The sequence below is a fragment of the Cryptomeria japonica genome, chromosome 6, assembly GCF_030272615.1.
Source record: "Cryptomeria japonica chromosome 6, Sugi_1.0, whole genome shotgun sequence".
Classification (NCBI taxonomy): Eukaryota; Viridiplantae; Streptophyta; class Pinopsida; order Cupressales; family Cupressaceae; genus Cryptomeria; species Cryptomeria japonica.
Window position 1 is genome coordinate 460,666,978 of NC_081410.1, and position 22,950 is coordinate 460,689,927.

At 35.0% G+C, this 22,950-nt stretch overlaps 1 protein-coding gene across 1 annotated transcript; it reads right to left on the reverse strand.

Moving 5' to 3' along the window:
- Positions 1-4,432: 4,432 nt before the first annotated feature.
- On the reverse strand, positions 4,433-7,591 carry LOC131051076 (caffeoyl-CoA O-methyltransferase). Its single transcript, XM_057985437.2, has 5 exons — positions 7,381-7,591; positions 7,212-7,291; positions 6,926-7,070; positions 6,649-6,780; positions 4,433-4,951 (listed from the first exon to the last, which is right to left on the reverse strand). Exons 1-5 carry the CDS (start codon positions 7,462-7,464, stop codon positions 4,658-4,660), a joined length of 735 nt encoding a protein of 244 aa, XP_057841420.1. The 5' UTR covers positions 7,465-7,591; the 3' UTR covers positions 4,433-4,657.
- Between the last annotated feature and the right edge of the window lie 15,359 nt (positions 7,592-22,950).

The window sequence follows — 22,950 nt, forward strand, 5'->3', positions numbered from 1 at the left end:
ATGTAACATGTTTTAAGGTCCAATATTTTTAAACAATTCCCCATCGACTTCCACAAAAGAGAAGCAACCAAACCCTAAACTGATCCAAACCACCAACTATAATTCGAACACCATAGTTGCACCACAAGAAAGAGCCTCCAAAACATAGCAACCTTTAAGATGGTATGGGTTTTTTGTCTGAAGTATGCTCTTTCAATTGCATATTATTTTAAGGTTTTACTTTCATTCATCAGAAAATTGTATGCATGATATCTCTATGTGATTCAAAAGTTTCATAAATTTTAGGTCCATAAATTTACATACTTAACATATTCAAAGTTACACATATTGGGCTTCCATGTGATTAATTTCTACCATAGCATTTTGGTTTGGGCTTCAAAACCACACTCCTGATCCTATTATAGCCTATAGTAATTAATTCTACTCTATCTTAAGCAGTGACAATGAGTTTACCTCTACCTAAGCATGAGCCCTAGCCAACTATTTTAAAATTGACATCTCCACCTTGGGAATTAGGTCCTCTCTCCTTCCTTAGAGAAAGAAAAACTCAAATTGCCAATGAGGATTTGAAAAATATCCATGCTTCTAAATGCAAAACGTCTTTAACTCAATAACGAGATCAATTTTTATTATTGCCACTATTTTCTCTACTTAGGTCAAGGGTGGTGGCTCTATTTTATTGAACCTTGTTAAGAGCCCAATTAAAGAAAGATAGTTCAAGAAGATTCCCAAATTCTCACAAAATGTAGAAGATAACAATGCACCAACTAAGAGAACAATTTTCTTGGAAGCAAAGGAAATAAGTATGTTTCCTCAAACTCTATATTGCTAAATAATATCGAGACATTTAGAAGATAAAAATTAATTGTAGAGTAAAGAAAAAATAATACTTTTGTGATTCAATAAAAAGTAATATTATAGTTAGTAGAGAAGATCAAGAGTATGATCTCAAAATCTAAAGACAGGTTAAAAGAGGAAATAATTAGCAAACAAGTATATGATGAATAAGTTTAGAAACCAATTGTACATAACCTTGATGAGGAAGATACCAATTTTATCCAAATTCCTATTTATCCTCCTCTTTCATATGAATATATTGAACATGATGGTTATTTCATGAATACCAAGAGCCTACTCAAACTAATGCTAACAATACAGAATTAATTGTAGCTAGCAAATAACATTATGAGATGAACTAAGAGTGAGATAAAGAGAACTTCAAAATATAAATCAAGTAGCAACAAGCTCAACTTCCTTGATAGGATCAACACATTCAACTTGACAAATGTTAAATCCTAGACACTAGGTCCTAATTAGACCTTGTGTTGATAAACTCTAGTGCATCATCAAAATTCTCAAAATAATTACAGGGCTTAATTTTGAACAAATGTGCAAAGGCCTCAACTTGTTAGACAACCTCTAGAAAATATAGGTAGATTATCTCCCTCTTAAAGAAAATCAACTTTAAATGAGAATGAGTATTAATATGGTAAAAATAAATAAACAATTATATCTATGATAATCCAAGGATACATTATAGTAAAATCATATATCTCAAGGAACAAAAAGAATCCAAATATGTTCTCTTTGAAAAAAGATATTTCCCTATTATTTAAAATGAGATCATTGGATTAGAACCTTAAACATCTTGATTTTGAGCTTTCACCAATTGAATTGACCTTGATATATGTTTAGCCAACATGTTTTCTTAATTCTTATACTGTGCTAGCAACATAAACGAAATGCCAATGAAATATTCTATTTCCAACTCACTTTGCAATTCCTTTTTTGAGATATGTTTTTGATTAAAATGAGAAACAAAACATGGATGTTGGTCCTATATAAAAAATGTTCGTATGCAAAAAAATAAAGGCAACAAAACAAGGGTGCTAACCTATAACAAGCCTAGGTCGGATAGGCCTTTAACAACAAGCTACCAAAAGACCGTAGTTAAAAGCCTGGCAAACCAACAAGAGCCCAAAACCCAACTCAATCATGGGGAGAAATGCCCAAAACTTGACACTGAGGAGTTTGAGGGGGGGGAGGTGAATACTTACCTCTCCACTTGCGACAAACAACAGTCCAAATAATACTACTATTAGGAACAACTTAAGAAGGATCAAGCGAGGATATCCCCATAGAGTTTCTATCTGCAATAGGAGCATGTTGTTGCTACAAAATAACATCAAGTGCAAAATGATGTTGCAAAATAGGAGCAACAAGTGTAGGAACCTTAGGGCCAGCAGAGGCCTCAACGATAGCAAGAGGTACAACCACATCCCAAGAGGAGTCGTCATCCTCTTGTAAGGAGTCATTAGATTCATCAAAATTAGAAGCCTTGACAGTCAAGTGATCAATAGTAGTGTCTTTCCACCAAGTAGCAGCACCTCTATGGTGTGAGAGAACAATCCAAAACCAAGTGACCCATTGAGAAGCATCTCTGACAACGAAAGGGAGGCCCTCATAATCCAACGATTGATTCCATGGCCTATCTCCAACTATAAGGACCACATCCCCAAGCAGACGCGTAGAGATGTTAATGTCGATTAAAATGCGAGCAAAGGTAGAATGACCCATGATAGACATGGAATCATCAACCTTCAAGAATCGTCCAATTTAGTTACCAATGGCCTCAAAACAAGAATTCTCCCAAAAATGAAGGGAAAGATTAGGAAGGCAAACCCATACTAGATGCACTTTGAGTGATTCGATAAGAGGGTTAAAAGAAGTTGTCCAGGGTTTGACACAGAGAGAGTTAACTCCCCAAGCCCACAACTTACCAAGCACCAAGTCATGATCATGAAGAAGCAAAGGAAGAAATGAAGAAGCCTTTAACACAAGGGTAAAGCTCAACACTACCAACAACTAAAGGCTTCCAAGGATCACTCACCCAACGATGGGGGTTAGGGAGAGAAGGTCGAAACCCAACAAATTTGCACACCAACGCACAACGTTGGTAGAAACCAACATTTTGCACTACATCCTGGCCACAAATCACCGCAAGAGAGGTCTTGGCACAAGGAAGAGGACAATTCCCTTTGGGGGGATGAGCAACAAATCTGGCCACGCTAACAAAGCTTTGTCTACCAACTAAATAAGAAGGTATAGGAGGGACCTTAGCACCCACATAAGTCCTAGTAGGACCACCATCATCAACAAAGGCAATGGCAACATCACCAAATGTAGTAGCCACAACACCAACACCCACAGGTGACGGTAGGGCACCATCACTGACTCCCACAGTAGAACAAAGCATGGAGGGGACAACGGCCATCAACACAACAAAGGAGGGTGTATTCAAAATTTTCTGAGCAGGAGTCACTAACGACAGAGCAATAGGCATAACAAACTCAAACATCATGAATTTATCCTTTATTTCGAGAAATAATAATAAACAATCCATGTTGTTAATAATATAAAACACCTTACCTATGTTTTAGGTCACCCAAAAGAGACGAAAAACTAAGATTTATTTCATAAACCTCTTCCACTATGCAACCATTCCATGTGCCATTCCACCTAAAACTCACATTCTTTGACTTTGAAAAAAGAACATCGTTAAACCTTATAACCATGATTACTTCTCTTACCACAAGATTTTGCTTTAATAGAATCCATTGGGTTGATGAAAACACCTCTTAAATTATTATTTTATTACATCCAAATCAATGAATTAAATCCTTGTCATCAAAGTGTATGCTAGAATTTCACCTCTTTCCTATTCGAATTGAATACCTCCGAAGGAGAAATATGAGCAAATACAAAATTTTGATTATATCACATACTGATCTTTGAGTGTAAGCAATGTCTTCAAATACAATTATTTAAAAACAAAAATAAAACATTCAACAACAAATAATTATTAAAGTATTTAGCATAAAATAATTTACTAGTATATAGATGTTTTATGTAGATCCATCTAAAAAATGTCAAGAGATCAAGTTGGAACTATTTTGTTTATTATATATATATATATATATATATATATATATATAAGGTGTTTTATATATATTTATATGAATTTTATGTGCTGCTTATTTTGAAAATATTAAGTCTACAATAGAATATTAATATTTGGACATATAAAATGGCTGTCAAATTTAAACTAAAAGATAAGTGTTTTTGTTCACACACATACACGGATACTCTACTCTCCATGACTTGCTTTCATCGCAGAATGTATCTCAACATTAAAAAAAATTACGCTTAGTGCAAATACTTCAACTTGCATATAACCAACAAACTTCCAATTGACACCCTGATCTCTCTTGTAGTAATTACCCATGACCATTACAAACAAACAAATCAAAATAAATTCCCAACAAATAATTTAATCATTAAAATTCTGATTTAAGAAATACTTCACTTCTCATTGTTTACATATACTAAACTACTCTAATACCATTTTGGACTATAAGATTGAACATCTAAATAAAATAAAAAATTACATTGAAATTATATTATATTTATGCTTTACATATTAATTGTATTATTCAATGACCTTTATAAAGATCTTCGCGTTCTTTTCTAGGAAATTTCTCTATAATCAACTATTGACTATTACTAAACTATCATTATTGAGCAATTATAAATTTACACTCTGCATCATCAACCTAAAACTTGAAACAGCTAATATGACAATGGAATGTTAATTTGTCTAGGAAATGCGCCTACACAAAGTGAGCCCATCACCAATAGGTAGCTGGTTAATCTCTATACGTTTGTCAGCAGCAAGTGCCTCGTTCAGCTCAATTATATACTCTCTGTTGTTTCTTGTATGTTCATCCATCGTTGCATTGGGAGGTTCAGCAACAGTACCAGACCACAGAGTATTATCGATACAAATAAGCCCTCCAATCTTCACCAATCTCAGCAGACGTTCATAGTAGTTCAGACCATTAACTTTGTCAGCATCTACAAATGCAAAATCAAAAGACTCGAGCATCTCCTCCTGAGCCCAAAAAAAAATGATTAACAAATCCAGTCCACTTAAAGATCTGATTAAGAATTTGTATCTCTCCACAGTACTTAACTGGCATCTACGAACCCAAAATCAAGAGACTCCAGCACCTCCTTTCGAGCCCCCAAAAAAAGGATTAACAGATTCAGTATTCTACAATATATCCATTTATGAAGAAGCTCAGGAAAGTTTATATATTCTTAAGAATTATGGCGAGGAGGAGGAAGTTTCAAAAGAAAAACCAGAAAATGAATGGATGGCCATCAAAGAAGAGAACTGGTAGATTCTATCTGCTGAGATTGGAGACCTCCAGATTCAGATGGATAATATAGAAAACTCTCAAGATTGTATGGTTTGTGCGAGTTGCAGAGATAGAATTGTCTCTTTTTAAAATGCCATGGATAAAATTGTTAAAGTTACCAATATTTTGATGTGGAAGTAGTGGGAGTGGTGAATGTGGGGTCTAAGATTGAGAAGATAGCTAAAAAGCATGAAAAAGCAAGAAACGAAAGACAGATGGGCAGCTCAAAAGAAGGTCGAATTGTCTACCACTGCTGCAAGATGGGAGACTACTTTGCAGAAGATGGTCGATGGTCGACGACTGAGACTCCCTCTACTAGAGCCCTGTGTGCTTTCTTCTTTTTGGCTGCTTTATGTATGGTGGATTGCTGTGTTGTTTGCTATTCTAAAGGTTGTTGTTTTCATACCATGTTGGTTTTCGTCTATATTCTTTATATTGTAATTTCTATGTCTAGTTGCCCTTCATATTATCTGGTTTTCGTCTATAACAGAACTGTGGGCTCCCAGCCCACAGTTCTGCTATAAACTGAACTGTGGGTTGGGAGCCCTTCCCTTATTTATCTTAATAAAAAACAGGCATTTTGAATCTGGGGATACTTCTAAATTCATACTTCAATTTTATATAATCATTAGAGGCAAGAAGCCTCCTGATTGAATTGAATATAAATAGATTATGTATCTGCTTCAAATTTGAATTTTTTATTTTGTAGACATAAAAAGGATTGAACACGGAGAGGCTTTGACCACATGTATAATAGATAATATGGAGATTATGTCCCAAAAAAATTAATAATAATCAAATGAACTTGAACCAATAGTAAACTTGAACACTTCTTAACGCAATCACAAAGAGTTCATCATGATCAGAATAAAGGGATTGATAAATAGAAAAAGACTATGGCCAAAATAAAACTACCTTGCACACTCTCCGAGGACTCTGGTTCAACTGCAGCTCGTCTTGCAGTTGGCTCTTATTATTTTTTTTAAGTTATTCAATCAAAATCTCACTGTCAGGAAAATGTATATTATAATTAAGTTACTACAAATAATTGGCTCCGGGTAATAGCATGCCTCTGTTTTCAAACATTGTATAAGAACCGATGTTAACCTGGATAGAAAGGTTACCAGAGAATTCAACACGCCCAAAGAGAAGATGAAAAGAAGCATAGTAGTAATGTGCAACAGAATTCTTCAAAGTGGTATTGGGGACATCACCTAGAAAACAACCACATACTAGAGAGAGCCCATAAGGCATAACACTGTAACCCTAATTAACCCTAATTGGAGAATAGTTCATAACCATCACCTAAACATTATTCATAAAGTTATAGCAACCGATTTCCATTATTGTGGGAATATCAAGACGAACCCATGGTGAAAGAACTTACATTTTGTATCAATTCATCCAAAATCGGCAAGGCAGGGCCCTCTCTGAAATCAATTTTGTGGGCAATTCCTGCTTTCTCAATGATAGGCCTCCCCAAATCATATGATTCTCTGTTTATATCGATGCCTATGACCTGCCATGGGGAAAACAAAATAACTCAGAGCTTGCATTATAACCAAAGCAATCTCACCTCAGAGGGTGGAATGATAAACACAAATTTGGGGTAGAGGAACAAATTAAAACATATGAAAGAATCCATGGAACCCTGAGAGACCAACCTTTCCGTCAGGGGGCAAAGCAAGGGCTGTGCAGAGCAGAGAATATCCTGTGAATACCCCAATCTCTATAGTCTTCTTGGCATTTGTTAGTTTCAATATAAGCATTAAAAATTGACCCTCATGAGATGGAATGGCTATACGGGCGCTGATGAAAACAACAAAGTAAACTTCGTAATTAACTAAACCCATATAACATCTCTAATCCATCTATAAGGGCGTTCTACACATTAAAACCCTCCAATTTGAATCGATTTAATGGTGGAGACAAGGTTAAGACAGATCTTACCGTGGATGGTTTGCAGTGAGTTCCCTGATTTCCTTCAAACATTCTGGTTCACGGGGATAAACGCTTGTTTCAAGAATATACTGCAAAAGAATTTGGGTACAGAAGAATGGATATTGGGTAAATTTATTTGATGAAATGACTAATTTTGCAAAGCAATATGAGATCCAACCTGGTAGAGGACATCACTTTGCAAAAGATGCTTTTGGGTTTCCAGATTGGCAATTGGAGATGCTCCTTGATTGCTGTCCGCCATTAGTAACTGCTTGAGATATTTCGAAGATCAGAGGGAAAATTAAGAAATTGTAGAGAGCTAAATAACCAGATCAGCATGTTGAATTTAGTATTTATATTAGAGGGTGCCTCGGAAAGTTAGTCACGGTGACAAAATCGGAACTCCACAAGGGAAGCACTCTATTTAAATATTGTTTGGTTAAATTATTGTTCTATTTTTATTATTTAAAATTTGATGTTTTAGTATTAAATTAAATAATGTTTAAAAGTTGTATTCTATTTTTCGGAAGTTTGTATCATAAGTCAAGAAATGTGTCTTTTGAAATTGTCATCTCCCAATTTTTTTTATTGGAAGTGGTTTTGGTTGTATTATCATGTAGGTCACACTTTGATTCTTCTCTTTTCTTCTTTTCTGAATCCACATTATCTTGTAGGTGACATTTTGATTCTTTTTTTCCTTCTTTTTGACCTTTCAACATTTTGTAGGTCACACTTTGATTCTGTTTTTTTTTTCCTTTTTGGCCCTTCATCATCACTATCTCAAATTTTGTTTGTACGAAACATTAAATAAATAAATAAAATATTTTTGAATTAATTTTTCATATAAAAGTGAAATAGGTGTCTAAAGAAAGAATCTAGCATATTTTATATAAATGTTTTACAAGATTTATATGCTAGTAGCATCCATAGTTGCAACATGTAAGATGTTAATTTAGTACTTAACATAGTTATAAGATAACTATTACTTATACATATAAATAAGTAAAATTTATTGTTTTAAGATACTTAAAATGTGATTTATGCCCTTCAAACATAAATATAAATTTTCAATATACATGAAAGTAATATTATATTTATGCATGTAAGTTACAATTATATTATAAGCTTCATTTTAACCTAAACTCTAACCCTAATTCTAATCCTACTTCTGACCTATTCCTAACCATAATTGTAATCATAATTCTATTCTAACTCTAATCTTAAACCTAGCTCTAACCCTAGTTCTAATTCTAACCATAATTCTAACTCTAATACTAACTATATCCATATACACAATTATTTCCCTAACATTATTCTAAACCTAAACCTATTCCTAACTATAACCCTAATTATAATCATAATCCTTATTCTAACCCAAACCATAACTATTAGCCTAACATTAATTCTAAACCTTGCCCTAAGCATAATTCTAACTCTAATTTTGATTATAATCCCACTCTAATTCTAACTACATCCCTAATCTTATTTTTAACCCTAATCCTAATTTAAGCCTACCCTTTATTCTAATCCTAAATCTAACCTTAATTATCACACTAACTTTAACCCTAACCCTTAGAATGGCCCTAACATTAGCCCTAATTCTAACCTTAACCCAAACCCTAATCTTAGTTCTAACAATATACCTAATTCTAACACTAAACCTAACTATAATCTGTATTTTAATCATAACCACAGTCCTAGTTTCAACTCTAATTTTAATATTAACCTGAACTCTAACCCTAATTCTAACCCTAAACCTAACCCTATGTCATCTGAAGTGATTTTTGTGAGTCTAAAGAGGAACCTATAGGAAAAAAAATACTATATTACACACACAACCATAAACCTAAGCTTAATTCTAATTCTAACCATAAGCTTAAACTCTAATCCAAGCCCTAGTTGTAACCCAATAACTAACAATAATTCTACCCCTAAACCTAATCATCATAATAACCCTAATTCTAAACTTAATTTTAACACTTATTATAACCCTAATTCTAGAAACTCAATTTTAACCCTTATTATAACCCTGGAATCCTAATTCTAACCTAGCCCTAATGCTAACTTTAATTATAATGGACTTTCTTTGAACATCGTCAATTGCTTGAAGGGGATCCATAAACCTAGTTGGACCATCCAAGGGTTGATTATGAATTGTTCGAAGATCATTAGTACTTTGGATGAATATTTAATTTCTCATATTTATAGGGAAGGAAACTATTGTTGAATAGTACCAGATGCTGAGAGGGGTGGGTGAATCAACATCCACTAAAACTTAATCAATTAATCCTTTTACTAATCATTCATTCCATCAACCATAAGCATGAAAGTAAATTACTAAAATCAAAGAGCCATTCACACATGAATACTGAGATTCTTACATGCAAAACTCAAACTGGAAAAAAATCACAATTAGAATCACACTAACAATATATATTAAACTATTTACAAATTTTAGGCCAAAGTCTAAGGAGCTCACTACTTCAAGAATGACTTGCAAGATAACCTGTGCACAACCTTAGGGCAAGATACAATAATATCTTGTATACACTAAAGCTCAATTCTTTAGGCCAAGATATAGTTCCTCTGTTACAATAACATCAATAGGATTAAACTATAAAACATTCCATCTATCAAAATATTGATAACTATTCACAATTTAGTATACATCAAATGTCTTCGTCACTTCTTTTTTTAATCTTTGAACCTTTATGTCACTTTACATTCACTTCATATTACTTGCACACCAAATACACATATTTACACAGTGACTCACCTTTATATACCATTTGCAACTCCAACAACATCAATTAGGTCAGCCTAATTAGATATAACATGTTCATACATAACCACTAGCCCCAAAACAACCTCCAAGGCAAATGTAGGGAAATTAAGTATGTAAAGGATCACACCATGTCAAAACACCTTCCAAATACTCCCAAGGATAACTCTCATACAACTGCATGCTACTGCATGGACCAAAACACCTTAGGTCAGTCACAAATTATAATACAATTAATGTATGTTGATCATAAGTCAATCGTAATAAACTGCGGTCATCCATAGCGAACATAATTCAGTCATGATGAATGTAGGACAATTCTAATAAATGTAAGATATTCGTAATGAACCTAGAACAATCCTTAGTGAGATAGTCACAAAAATCATAGTTGATTTGCAATGATTTGGTTTTTATTTAGTGATTATGTTGTGGTGGCATTTAGGTGTCAATTTTTTATTGCATCACATTAATCAAGTGCATCATGTGCACTCTATTGGCATGTTTCACTATTTTAAATGTGGACCTTACATTCACTTTTGCAATGCACAATGGGAATAAATAATGAATTTCTCTTTAGGCATGGGCTTAGTGAGTGATTTGTTTGATAACATAATAAAAATTTACATTAAATTGAATCCAATTTTAATTGCTTATTATCTGTCATTAATAAGCATCCATGTTATGATTTCAATACATTAGAAAAATTATGAAATTTTTTGGTGAAGTTGCCCAAGGTAACCAAATTTAACACTTAGAATATAGATAGATTATCGATTGTCATTCATAAGTTCTAGATTGAAGTGCAGTATCATTAAAATGTACTATAATATGTTATTGTTCATAACTTAACCATTCTAAATTCATTATACATTCAAAATTAAAGTTTCAAATTAGGAAGACATGCACATGAGGAACAAATTAAAGATCAAATATCAACCTTTATATATCAAATTGTAGAATAATTATGTATGTCCATATAAAAAATGGCATAAATGCCAACTCAAATAGTTTTTTTATCAAATGTGGCATATGTTATCTTGAGATCTATACAAAATATACATATCAAATAGCTATGTTTGAATCCCAAAATGTCCACAAGTGACTACTACATGTCTCTAGAACATCCTAAACTTGTGGTGGATCATCAAAATTCAGCCTCTTCAAAGTATTATGTGGCTCTCATGATGGCTACATAATAACAAGTCAGATTAATTATATAATATAATTTAGAATTTGTTAATTAACATCAAAATTAATATGTATTAAATTATAATTTCTCTAAAACTGAATTCTTGATTACCTCAACTCTATGTCTTTTCTCTGAAAGATGTTTTACATATGGTACTCCCTTAGAACGGTCAGGAGTCCTGGCATATGTCTTCCATAGAGGCTCCATGACATTGTCAAATTTGGTATAATCCTATGCGCAATGAAAAATGTGCATGCAAATACAAAGGATAAAAGATAAACTAATTAACCAAAATAAGCACAAGACATCTTGCACCTCAAGATCAAAATAGTAAAATCAAAGCAAAAACACAAAGAAAAGCTATGCAAACCCCAAATCCTTGCTTCGATTTGATTATTTCATGATTGGATGTGTGCTCATGACATCAATTCATATGCTCGATTGTACTCCATGATTTGATGAAGATGATAATGTAAATGATAATGGATGTCTGAATGTGAGTAGTGATTTTGGCAGAGTAACGATGCATTGAATGAAAAGTGGATTCGAGAGAATTTCGTTTAAAAATAGAGGAATTAAATAGAAGATGAGAGGAAGGAGAGGGGGTGTGAAGAGGAGACACTTGTCCTCAAAAGGGACAAGTGGCTCAACTAGAGAAAAAAGGGGTGACATGTGTCCCTAAGGAGGGACACATGTCCATTTTGGGCAAAGACACCCACAATAGGATATTTTCCCCAAAAAGGGGGAAAAGAGGTTAGGATGTGCACATATGGAGGTTTGGAAGATGACTAGGTTAGGGTTGGTTAGGACAAGGGTTAGGTTAGATGGGAGGTTAAGGTTAGGAGCCATATGCTCAAATGGGATTTGAGTCTAATTAATTAATTGATTTAATTGATTCATGGGATTGGGAAAGAAGAGGTGTTGATTAATTTAATTAATTAATCGAAAGGGGGAAAAGGGACATTAATTAATTAGAGGAATAGGATTGGGGGATTAATTAATTAGGAATTAATTAATTGGAGGAAAGGGGTTTAAATTTGATTAAATTAATTAGTCAAATTTAGGTATCTACATTTTGCCCCTCTTCGTGGTGGCACGAAAATAGTGTCAGTGTGAAGACAATAAGGCACTTGCAAGAGCAGAAAAAAAAAAAAAAGGGGAGTGAGAAAATGCCTCAGGCAGACGAAGGAATGGTTAGGGATGCCCCTCAAGAGGGTGCATTGGGAAAAAGGAACCAGGTGGTGTCTCGAAAGAAACATTGTCCCAGCAGACAAGATAGAAGGAAAGAAGAAGAACGGGAAGAGGAGAGAATGCAAATGCAATGGGTGATATGGATGAAATGATCATGAAGCGTGAGCACCTGCGAATTAGGACTCCATGTATTGAGTACTTATTTTTATTTAGCAATGTCTGTGAGTCACCAAGGTATGAAGGACCAGGGTGGAATTTCACATCGAATGCATGGAGTGACACATATAAACAAACACATAGGTTAATCTAGCACCACATAGAGTTACTGAGACCCTGCATGCAACAATGCTAGAAGAACCCCAAGCAAAAGATATGTGCTAATGTAACATGAGATAACAAAGATCTCACAAGGGTACAAAAAGGAGCACATCCAAAAGACATGCCAAGCAAAAAATCAAAAGCAACAAGATCACATCTTGAGCCTTGTTATTCCTAGCGCACCATGATATCAAAGATCATGGTGACCAAGAGGAAACAAAGCCCTCATGAGCTTAAAAGATAAACATAGATAAAAAAGAATCAAAGCCAACACGAGGGCCTCAAATATATTTTGCCAAAAGGATGATTGATTGGATGAGGATTTGATGATGTCTGACTTAAGGAAGGATACATCCTACACAAACTAATGATGGGTGTTGGTGAGAAGGATACATCTCAGAACAGCACCAAGATAAAAGATTGATGATGGGACAATAAAAGGTATTTGATACGATCATGATAACAAAGATGCTCAAAGATGATTGTTGAAGAACTAGCTAATAGGATATGATCTTGAAGGATAGGACCGACAAACGCCTATGTACAATGAAACCTATATACAAGATGTACAAGAGATATGGATGATGGAAGAAGACCTAGAAATAGGCATGATATTGCCCTAGTCAATAGGAAAAGCGATGAGAGATTGAGGATGATGATGGGTTGGATCAAGTCTTGCAGCAAGGCTAGGAACAAGACCAATGATACAATTCGATGATTCAATTAGCGTTTGACCTTGGATAGCCAAGGAAGATGGATAAGATTACGAGAAGCAAATGGATTGATAGGAAAGAATTGCATTGGATTGTGTGGGAGTAGTCTAGGGCTAGATACCAATGACAAGTGATGAAAGAGGTGATGGAATGATAAGATGGGAGGGATAAAAAGATGGAGGATAGGATGAAAAGGATTCAGAGATAGAAGAATTATGGATGTGGCTTGGATATGAATGAATGAGGGACAAAGAGATGGAGGATAAGAAGAAACAAATTCGGAGATGGAAGCATTGTGGATGTGGCTGGGACATGAATGGATGAGGGAGAAAGGGATGGAGGTAGATGAGGATTGGGGGAGGAACCAAATTATGGATAAAGGGATGGAGGAACTGAGAGATAAGGATTGGTGGAGGATCAAGTGATGGATGAAGAGATGGAGGAATGGGGAGATAAGGAATTGGTGGATGGATTAGGTTACGGATGAAGGAATGGAGAGATAAGAAATTGGTGGATGGATCAGGTTACGAATGAAGGAACGGGGAGATAAGAAATTGGTGGATGGATCAATATGACAAGATGACTGACAGGAGGAAAGGAAGTTGAGCAAAGTGGATGGAAGACAAGGTGATAGGTGGATAGGGATCATGAATACAGGCGAAAGGATCACATGGAATGGAGGAAGGATGGGTGGATATGGAGGTGAATGGAGGAAAAGTGTGATAGGGAAATGGAGGCCAAGAGGTGACCAAATCATGTATGCATGGTGGCTTTTTCTTTTTATCAATATCCAAAGGAGGATGGAGGAAGTAAAATGGATTAGATATGATGGATATGGTAGGCATATGGAATGGAGGAGGAAATGGCCACATGGGTAGAAGATCTTGCCCCCAAGTGCCGAGAGAAAAAGGATGAGGGGAATTATGCATGACGCCTTTTTTCCAGGTTTTCATCATGACACTTTTCCAAGGCGCCTGTTTGCCAAGTTTTCACCATTGGACAAATTTTAGTTTTTTATTTTTTTTGGAATTTTCTGATTTTTTGGAGGAAATTTATGGATGGAGAGGGATTCAAGGATAAATGGATTTGGAGGGTAGATGGATAAGGAATATGGAAAGAGAACTCAAGAATCAAGTTCCATATCAGGGTAATAGGAGCCCATTTAGAGTGGTTACTGAATGTTGGTACAACTTTATTAGGAAAGAGTGGATTATGCAAAGGATTAGACTATATGGTTTTGATGGGGAATGCATGTAGTGTAAGGGATATGGTATTGGAAAGCATTTGGATGGAAAGAGGGAAAGTGAGTGTGATTGGGGGTTGTTGTCAGGACCAACATTGGCACATGTTGCAGAGGATGTGGGATGAGCGAAGGTGAGGTGGATGTAGCATGTGGATATGATGGAGGAATTATGATAGGTAGCTTTAGGACATAGGGACCCAAAATAGATTAAGGAGATGGAAGGGAAGCATTTTTAACTTGTGGGATTTAACCTTTGGATGCTATTGGAGATTCTTCGTTTGGATGCATTGCTTCTTTTTGCTTTGGGATCCACATTGTTTTTGCTTTTACTTTAGTGGGTTTTTGCGGCCATTGGGATGTTGGCAATTGACACTCAATTGGTTGGTTTCACTATGTTGTCATTGATGGAAACATGGTATCTTATTTTGGCTTCATGTTTTGGTTCAGTTGTGTACTGGCAGACACTTCACCGGCACCGACATCGGTAGGATAGAAGGATTTCTTTAGTTACCGACAATGCAAGCCGACATGGTTTAGAATATGGTTATCGATATTGGAGGCCGACATCTCTTGGATCCAACATCAGAAATTGTTTTTGATATTCATGTATTTATGTTATCTAGCCAACATGTAATTTGATTTTGTAATTATCTTTGTAAGTCGACATAAGGCATGATAAATTGTATAGGGTATATAGGTCAGTTAGATTAGATCATTTTGTTATGAATGATAGGTTATTATGGATATGTGGATGTGATATGATGTGAAATATATTAGAGAGATCATGTATGTGAGGATATTTATGTAAGGGTTATTCCGGTAAAGGGTTTAGGGTTTCAGAAATGAACAGACATAGCTTAACCGGAATTGTATTCTGGCATAGAAGATGCTATCTTTTGCACTTCACCACTTCTCTGGATTGTAGTCTAGATTTATATGTAGTCAATGAGGCTCCTTTTGTGATTGAGCAGTGTGTTCTAGGCTATAAGCCTTCCTGCAAGTGTAAGCCCCTTATATTTTGTAATATTCTTCATATGGCTAGTGGATTGATATTGTGGGTCACAAATCTCACCATGGTTTTTCCTCTTTGAGGTTTTCCACATATAATTTGTGTGTTATGATTCTCATTTATGTGATTGGCTTATTGGTTGCTTTACTTCTTTCAATTATGTATGTATCGGTATACTGGTTGGTGTATGCATGTTTTAATAAGGCTAAAATTCATATTTTCAGTATAACACTGATTCACCGCCCTCTCAGTGTTATTGGACTCCAACAATTGGTATCAGAGGCTTGTGCCTCGAAGGAAGTTTAATAGCTTGAGGAAGATCCTGAATCCGGAATCCATGGACATGGGTTTGGAGAAGCAACTTGAGATGGCACTTGAAGATTATGATGTTGAAAGGTTGAAGAGTTTAAAGCTACAAGATTAATTGAATTCTTCTAAGGAAGTCATTCTTGTTTTATAGGAGAGGATATCATTTGTTTAGGCTAGGAGGAAGGAACTTTTGCAAAATCGGGATGATGAAGAGAAAAATGCACTTAAGGAATAGTGTCAGAAATTGAGTCAGGAGAACATGGTTATGAGCAATGAAATGTAAGCTATAACTATGAGGATATCTAAAGAGATTGAGGACTGGAAGAAAAAGGAAGAAAATCTTGATGTGTCCCTAAAGAAAAAATTTGAAGAATGTGGTAGGTTGGTTCATGAGAATGATATGTTGAGAACTACTTTAGCACAATCCCAGAGTAATGAACAAGAGATTAAGAGACAAATGATAATTTTGAGAGAAGATGTAACTACTGCAAGTGAGTATAAAGAAAAATTCAAGATTAGTTCAACATAACTAGATGAGTTATTGAAGAGACAAAGGCAGATTGGAGATTCCAGTGGACTTGGATTTGAGCAAGGATAGAGTTTCGGTATTGCTAATAAAGATCAAAACCATAAGGCACCAATAAGGTAGTTTAATGCTTATAAATTTAATGGTATATGTTTTATTTGCAATAAATTTGGTCACATGGCTAGGCAATGTAGAAACAGAGCAAATCACAACCCTGATTTTGCTCCCGGTAAATGCTCTAAATGTAATAAGCATGGTCATAGGACAGAAGATTGTAGAATGAATGTTAAATGCTATGCATGTGGAAAATTGGAACATATGGCTAATCAGTGTAGGTCAAGCAATTGTTTACCATTTTTAGCAAAGCAATTCAAAAGAACAATGTTACATGTTATGCATGTAATGAGGTTGGACATATTGCTAAATTCTGTAGAAGCAGAAATCCACTGGTTGGCAATCGAGGATCAAATGAGAAAGGGAAAGATAAGGTTAGTGAAATCTGGCAAGATCATACTCAGAGATGGGCAGGAAGACTGAAGAACAATCAACAGATGGGAATGCACTGGTTACTTATCCGATAGAGGAGGTTTCTCCTACACCGACAAGTAGCTCATCTGGTAACTGAGGCAGATGCCTTAGGGGTAGGAAAAATTCATGAAGATGCTACATATGCTCTGGGAAAAGGTTCTGGAAGATGTTCCAAACATTGTAGATGGTTATCCGGCATTGGAGATGTTATGTTCGAGATCCGATATCTTTCACCGACAGTCATTGATGTCAATGAAAGTTTAGGGTTTTTATTGGAGGATAAAAGGTTGAATTCACTTTATTTTTTATCACCTTGCACTTAGAGCGATTTTAGTGTGATTAAGAACAATTCAGAGCGATCAAAGGCTATTCAGTGTGATCAGATATCTTCTTGAGAGATTTCACCAGCGATTGGAAGGATTTTTTAAGGTTTTCACCAGAAGCAATTATCGGGTATTTATCCATGGAAGTAGGATCATCATCTATTCCAATATTTGTTAAAATCCGACTATTGTAGAAGACAGGGATTGTCCCAGGCCAATTTTTAAGTGGTATTTGCATGTGGTTACCCTGCAAGATTCAGTTGGAGCATTTTCGCGTGTTTCAGAGGGAGTTGTTTATGTCGAAGATGTTAGGGAAAACATACATTGTCACATTGAGAACTTGGAGACATCTGAAATAAAGGGCATGTACATGAGAAGATGGGAGAATCTGGAAAGATCAAACCAACATACAAGCACATTGAAGACTTAGGGTTTACCGACATTCTGGACATTCCGAAATTTGAAGATGAAATCATTAGGTATATTTTGAGTAGAGTACATGGAGAATTTATCTGGTTAGATAGACCTCACAAGATCACCAAGGAAGCCATTAGGTCTATCACTAGTTTACCACCAGTTGGGAAACATCCAGATAAGAAGGTTTTAAATGATTATCAACAAAATCACTGGCATGACATCTGAAAGGAGATCTATGAGAAACAACGCTATTACCAATAGAAACATCAGATTCGGTAGCATGATCATTGGGTATAAGGTAACTCAGTCAAACTGACTGAATTTTGTTTCTAGCTCCTACATTTTCGCAGCTTACAAAATGATGAGAGAATGTGAAATTGGATCTATGCGGTTGGATGTTATGTGATTTTTTAATAAACCTAGGGAAGATTAAAGGTGAAAAGAAAGGAAATTTCTGGTATGGAAACTTAATTGTCTGCTTAATGTTATTTTTCATGAATGACACTCCTGATTTTGGGAAGAGGCAATGGGAATTTGATATCCCGGTAGGGAGACAATTGAAACAATCAATTGCTACTTTAAGAAATCAGAGAGATGATAAATTATGGGGATATTTTAAGGGATTCTAGAAATCTATGAATTCTAGGGAAAGGGTTCCTAAGCATATTGTTGAAAAATATTCAACTGACATATGCTTCATGGTGAAGAAAGATGAAACACTTATGGAATTTTTTAAGCCCCGAAAGATTTGGATTGAGGAAATGGGCTATGAAGTTGATGCACAGATCCTTGATGCTTATGCAAAAATGTTGATTGATGCACCTATTGATGAGGCATAGAAGCCATGTGGTACTGCAAAACAAAAAAACACAAGAGGTTGAAACAGAGTTCAACCGAAAGAAAAGAGAGAAGCAGGAAGGAAAAGTAATCAAATTTGTTGAGAAGGTCTCATGGGATATTAAAGCATCAATTGATGGTGTCCCAGAGAAAGGCAGGAAGAGGAAGAATCTAGAAGTACACATTGAGCCTATTACAACTAAGTCTGAATCTAAAGATGACACACCCTTGGCTTTCAAGAGGGTTGTAAGGAAAAAAATAGAGGAAACAAAGGTAGAAGCTAAAAATAAACTGGTTAGGAAGGTTACATTCAAAATACCAGCACAAGAGCAAGCACCAAAGGTAACACCTTCAGCTCCATCTGGTACTACAAAGAGGAAGAAGAAGAATGACATTGATATAGCTATTCAATCTAGTAATGTTCCACCAAGAACTTGTGCAGAATTAATAGATGAAATAACTAAGGATGACATGTTAAAGAATGTACAGTTTTACTATGATCGTTTAAAGGATGATGAACAAAGAGAGGTAGAGGAAGCAGTATTATTATATTTGGATATTTATAAGAAAGCCTTAATAGAATTTTAAAACCAAATACCGACATAATTGTATAATATGTTAGATGCTAGAAGACTGCCAGCTATGAAAGAAGACAAACACATAAAAATTCAAGAATTGTTATCTGTTTGTGTTTATATTACTCTAGAGGATTTGGATAGGACACTTGAGGTGGCTAATAGAAAAATCTTTCACAATAAACATAGAATAACTAGTCTGATGCTAGGAAGGGTAATTGAGATAATAAAGGAGACTCAAAAGGCATGGGTTAAGTTCTTTGAAGAGAATAGAGGTTTCTTTACTTCACCTGAATCAAAGTAGGATACTGCAGACATCCTGGTTGAAGGAGATGGATAGGGTATTGTAGTCACATAAATCTGTCCACTTAATTAAATGAATATTTACTATTTATTTGATTATTTAACCATCAATAATCAGTTAATTAAATTAATATTTAATTAATTTCATCCTCAAACTCTTCTCCTATTAATTAAATAAATTATTCAATTTATTTAAATCCCTAAACTACCCCCCCACTTGGATTCTCCTACAAATTCAAGTTGCACATATTTTGTTGAAATAAAATAATTTTATTTTAATTAAAATCCTATTTTCCCTCACCCACCAAACCCACTTGCATCCTAAACCCATTCTAGACTCTTTTAAACCATTCTAAATTAGCCTAATCCCATCTCCTAATTATTGTCACAATCCTAAGCAACTTAAAGTCACTTCTCAAAACCTCCAAAGTCTTTGAAAAGCATTTAATGCTTTATGTCTCCAACAAGTTAACCCCTAAAGTCTTCCAAACCATTAATGGTTCTTACATGATCATTTATGGCTCTTACATGACAATTAATGGTTAACTCAACTCACCCACATGGTTAGAGTTTGTCCCTCTAACTCAACCTCCATTTAACTCATGGGTCTCTTCAACCATTCATTGCTTTGACCATGGTTATCCCCACTAACTCTTGAACAAGAGTTTGTCCATTGGATAAAGGCATTATTCATTGGATAAAAGCTGTATTCATTCAACTCAAGCATAAAATTACCTCCCAAGCTAACCTTCATGTCATCTCAAGAATTTATGCTTCTTCCCTCTCCTCTCAAGCCATCTCATGTTGACATTTATCATCCTGGGATTGGGTAGAAAGCCTTCACATGGATCATAAACCCATCAATCCTGGCCCTTATTGAGATTACTCAATCTCAACCATCCATTTCTCTATTTTTCCTATAAATAGTTCCTTCATAATCCAGATCCAAAAATCTTGTATGCATCTCTATAGTGAAATTTAAGAGATCATTTTAGGAGCCATCTAATTTACATTGTTATTTTGGTTAAAATCAATATAGCTTAATTAGGTTCTTTCTCATATCTAGTTTGCTTGCATTTGCATAATCTTTTTAATCATTTTCATAAATCTTGAATCTCCATAAGACTTCCATAGTAGTGCAAAAAGTTGAGGGCTACACTCATGTGGAACTTGGAGAGGAGAGGAATAATGGAGGAGTAGCTATGAACATGTTGGCAAGCATTTGGAAGGGTCTAGTGTCTTTCTTTTGTTTTTGCATGCTTTCCATTAAATGTTTGATATCTCTCTTGATATGCTTGCTTAGGATCGTATTTCGTTTATGATACTAACACTAACGTTTGATTCTTGAGTCTTGTGTTTGTGTTTCCTAACATCCTTTTTGCAGAGCATCATTTGGTGAACTCGACGTGAATCGAACACGCAACCTTCTGATCAAACTACTAACATTTTTTTGAAAATTGTTGAAATTGACACAGAGGTTGCGCTTAAGAACCATCGAACGCGTTTTAGTGCTTTTGAAAACTTTTGAACTAGCGCTTTTGTCTGCATTCTGGCGCTTTTGTCTATAAATTAGCGTGTGTGTCCAAGTAATAGCACTATTGTCAGTGATTTAGTGCTTTTGTGCTCTCTGTTTGACAGAATTTTAATTATGTTTGATAGTTTAAGTTAGCGCTTTTGTCCAGCTTATAGTGCTTTTGGCATTCTTTTAGCGCCTCTGTAATGATTTTAGCGCTTTTGCATTAAAGTGGTGCTTCTGTGTTTACACAGAGTAGCACTATTGTAACAAAGAGTTTAAAAAATAATATGTAATTGAAGAAAAAAAAATCCAAAATTTTAGGCTTGTAGTAGCCCACCAAAAATTTCACTTCACTAATTGTTTTGTTTTTGTGCACGTTTTGCTAACCCTTTGTGTTGTAGGATTCAAGGAGTTTAAATTTAGGAATTTTAATTACTTTTTGCTTTCTAACTTTTTTTTAAAGTTGGATTAAAAAGAATTCACTTTCCCTTTTGGATTTAAAACAACCTCACTTTTCATTTTGGGTTATAAAAATCAATCAAATTTTCAGTTTGGGGCTTAAAAAGAACTTCATCTTGCAAGTTAAAAAGAACCACAAACTCAAACAAAACAACTTTGTTTTCTTGCAAGTTAGGACAAATTTTCATTTGGGCTTAAAATAAACAAAACAACTTTCTTTTTCTTGCAAAATTTTAAAAAACACAATCAACATTTCATTTTTGCAAGTTAAAAAGAACAAACAACTTGTCCGTTTTTGTTACAAACTCGATTTTACTTCAAGCAAACGTACTTCAATTTAGTTGACCAGGATTTTCACTTTCCTAGTTAGACAACATATTGCTTTGAGGGATTAAAAAGAACACCATGTTTGTTGGAGTAACATCTCCAAATAGCATTTAATTCACATTGCAATAAATCAGTTAAAAAGAACAAGTGTTTTTTAGTGTTTGGCACACTTGTACAAAAAAACTGTAGAGTGGTCCTACTTCTAACACACCCTATCCTCTCTCTTGGCTCTCATGGTCCTAAGTGCAAGAGAAGTGTGTTTGTAATGCTCGAAATTTTATATTTTTAAGAGAGGCCTGCTAAGAGACACATCATTCTTGGGAACGACCTTGCAAGGTAAATCCTTCGAGCCACTATAGAAATCAGGTGAGAGCCAAAGTTTTAGCCTTGGGTATAGTTTTTCCTATAGTGTAACTTGCCGAAAGGACATATGGGCCCCACCACAAGTTACAAGGCTCTTAAGTGAGTCACTACAGAATGAACTTATGTCCAAAAACATCGAACATTACTAGACACCTTTTATTATAGAAGCCCACCTATTCTCTTGATTGAGGATATATGTGAAAAGTTCACTGCAATAGCATAGATGGTTTTGCTCCTAAGATAGTCACCATACATATTTCCTTGAGTAGAAAAAGGGCTTTTTGAAAGGCTACTTGTAGCTTGATAAAAGTGGTGACTCCCCCACCATAGGGATCATCTATATGCTATGCTCGTGCAAGACTTAGTATATCACATCCTTACCTGCCATGACGGGATTCATAAGGTATGTAGTACCAAAGTCGAAGAAATATAAAGATGTGGGTTGAAAATATCGTAACTGGCCTTTGACCTTAGGGATAAAGTGTGTTTGAATTGTCTTCGTCTTGTGTCAGACCAGTAATAATTTAAGCCGACTTTGGGATTTTGGAAAAAAAATACAAAACATTTGAAAAGGGTCAAAAAAGTTCATGATTGGGTTGATCTAGACCCACACCTATTGTGCCTTTTGAGGCAAAATTATTGTGCTTGTGTGCTTGCTCTGTTTTCTTGTCAAAGAATTCAAAACAAATTTAAAACCAAGTATTAATCCAACACAATTTTACATCAACCTTGACCAACAAAAACAAACATCAAAAATTAAAACAAAGTATAATTTGTATGACCATCACTCACATTTTGAGAAAAAGGAGTCTTCATCAAA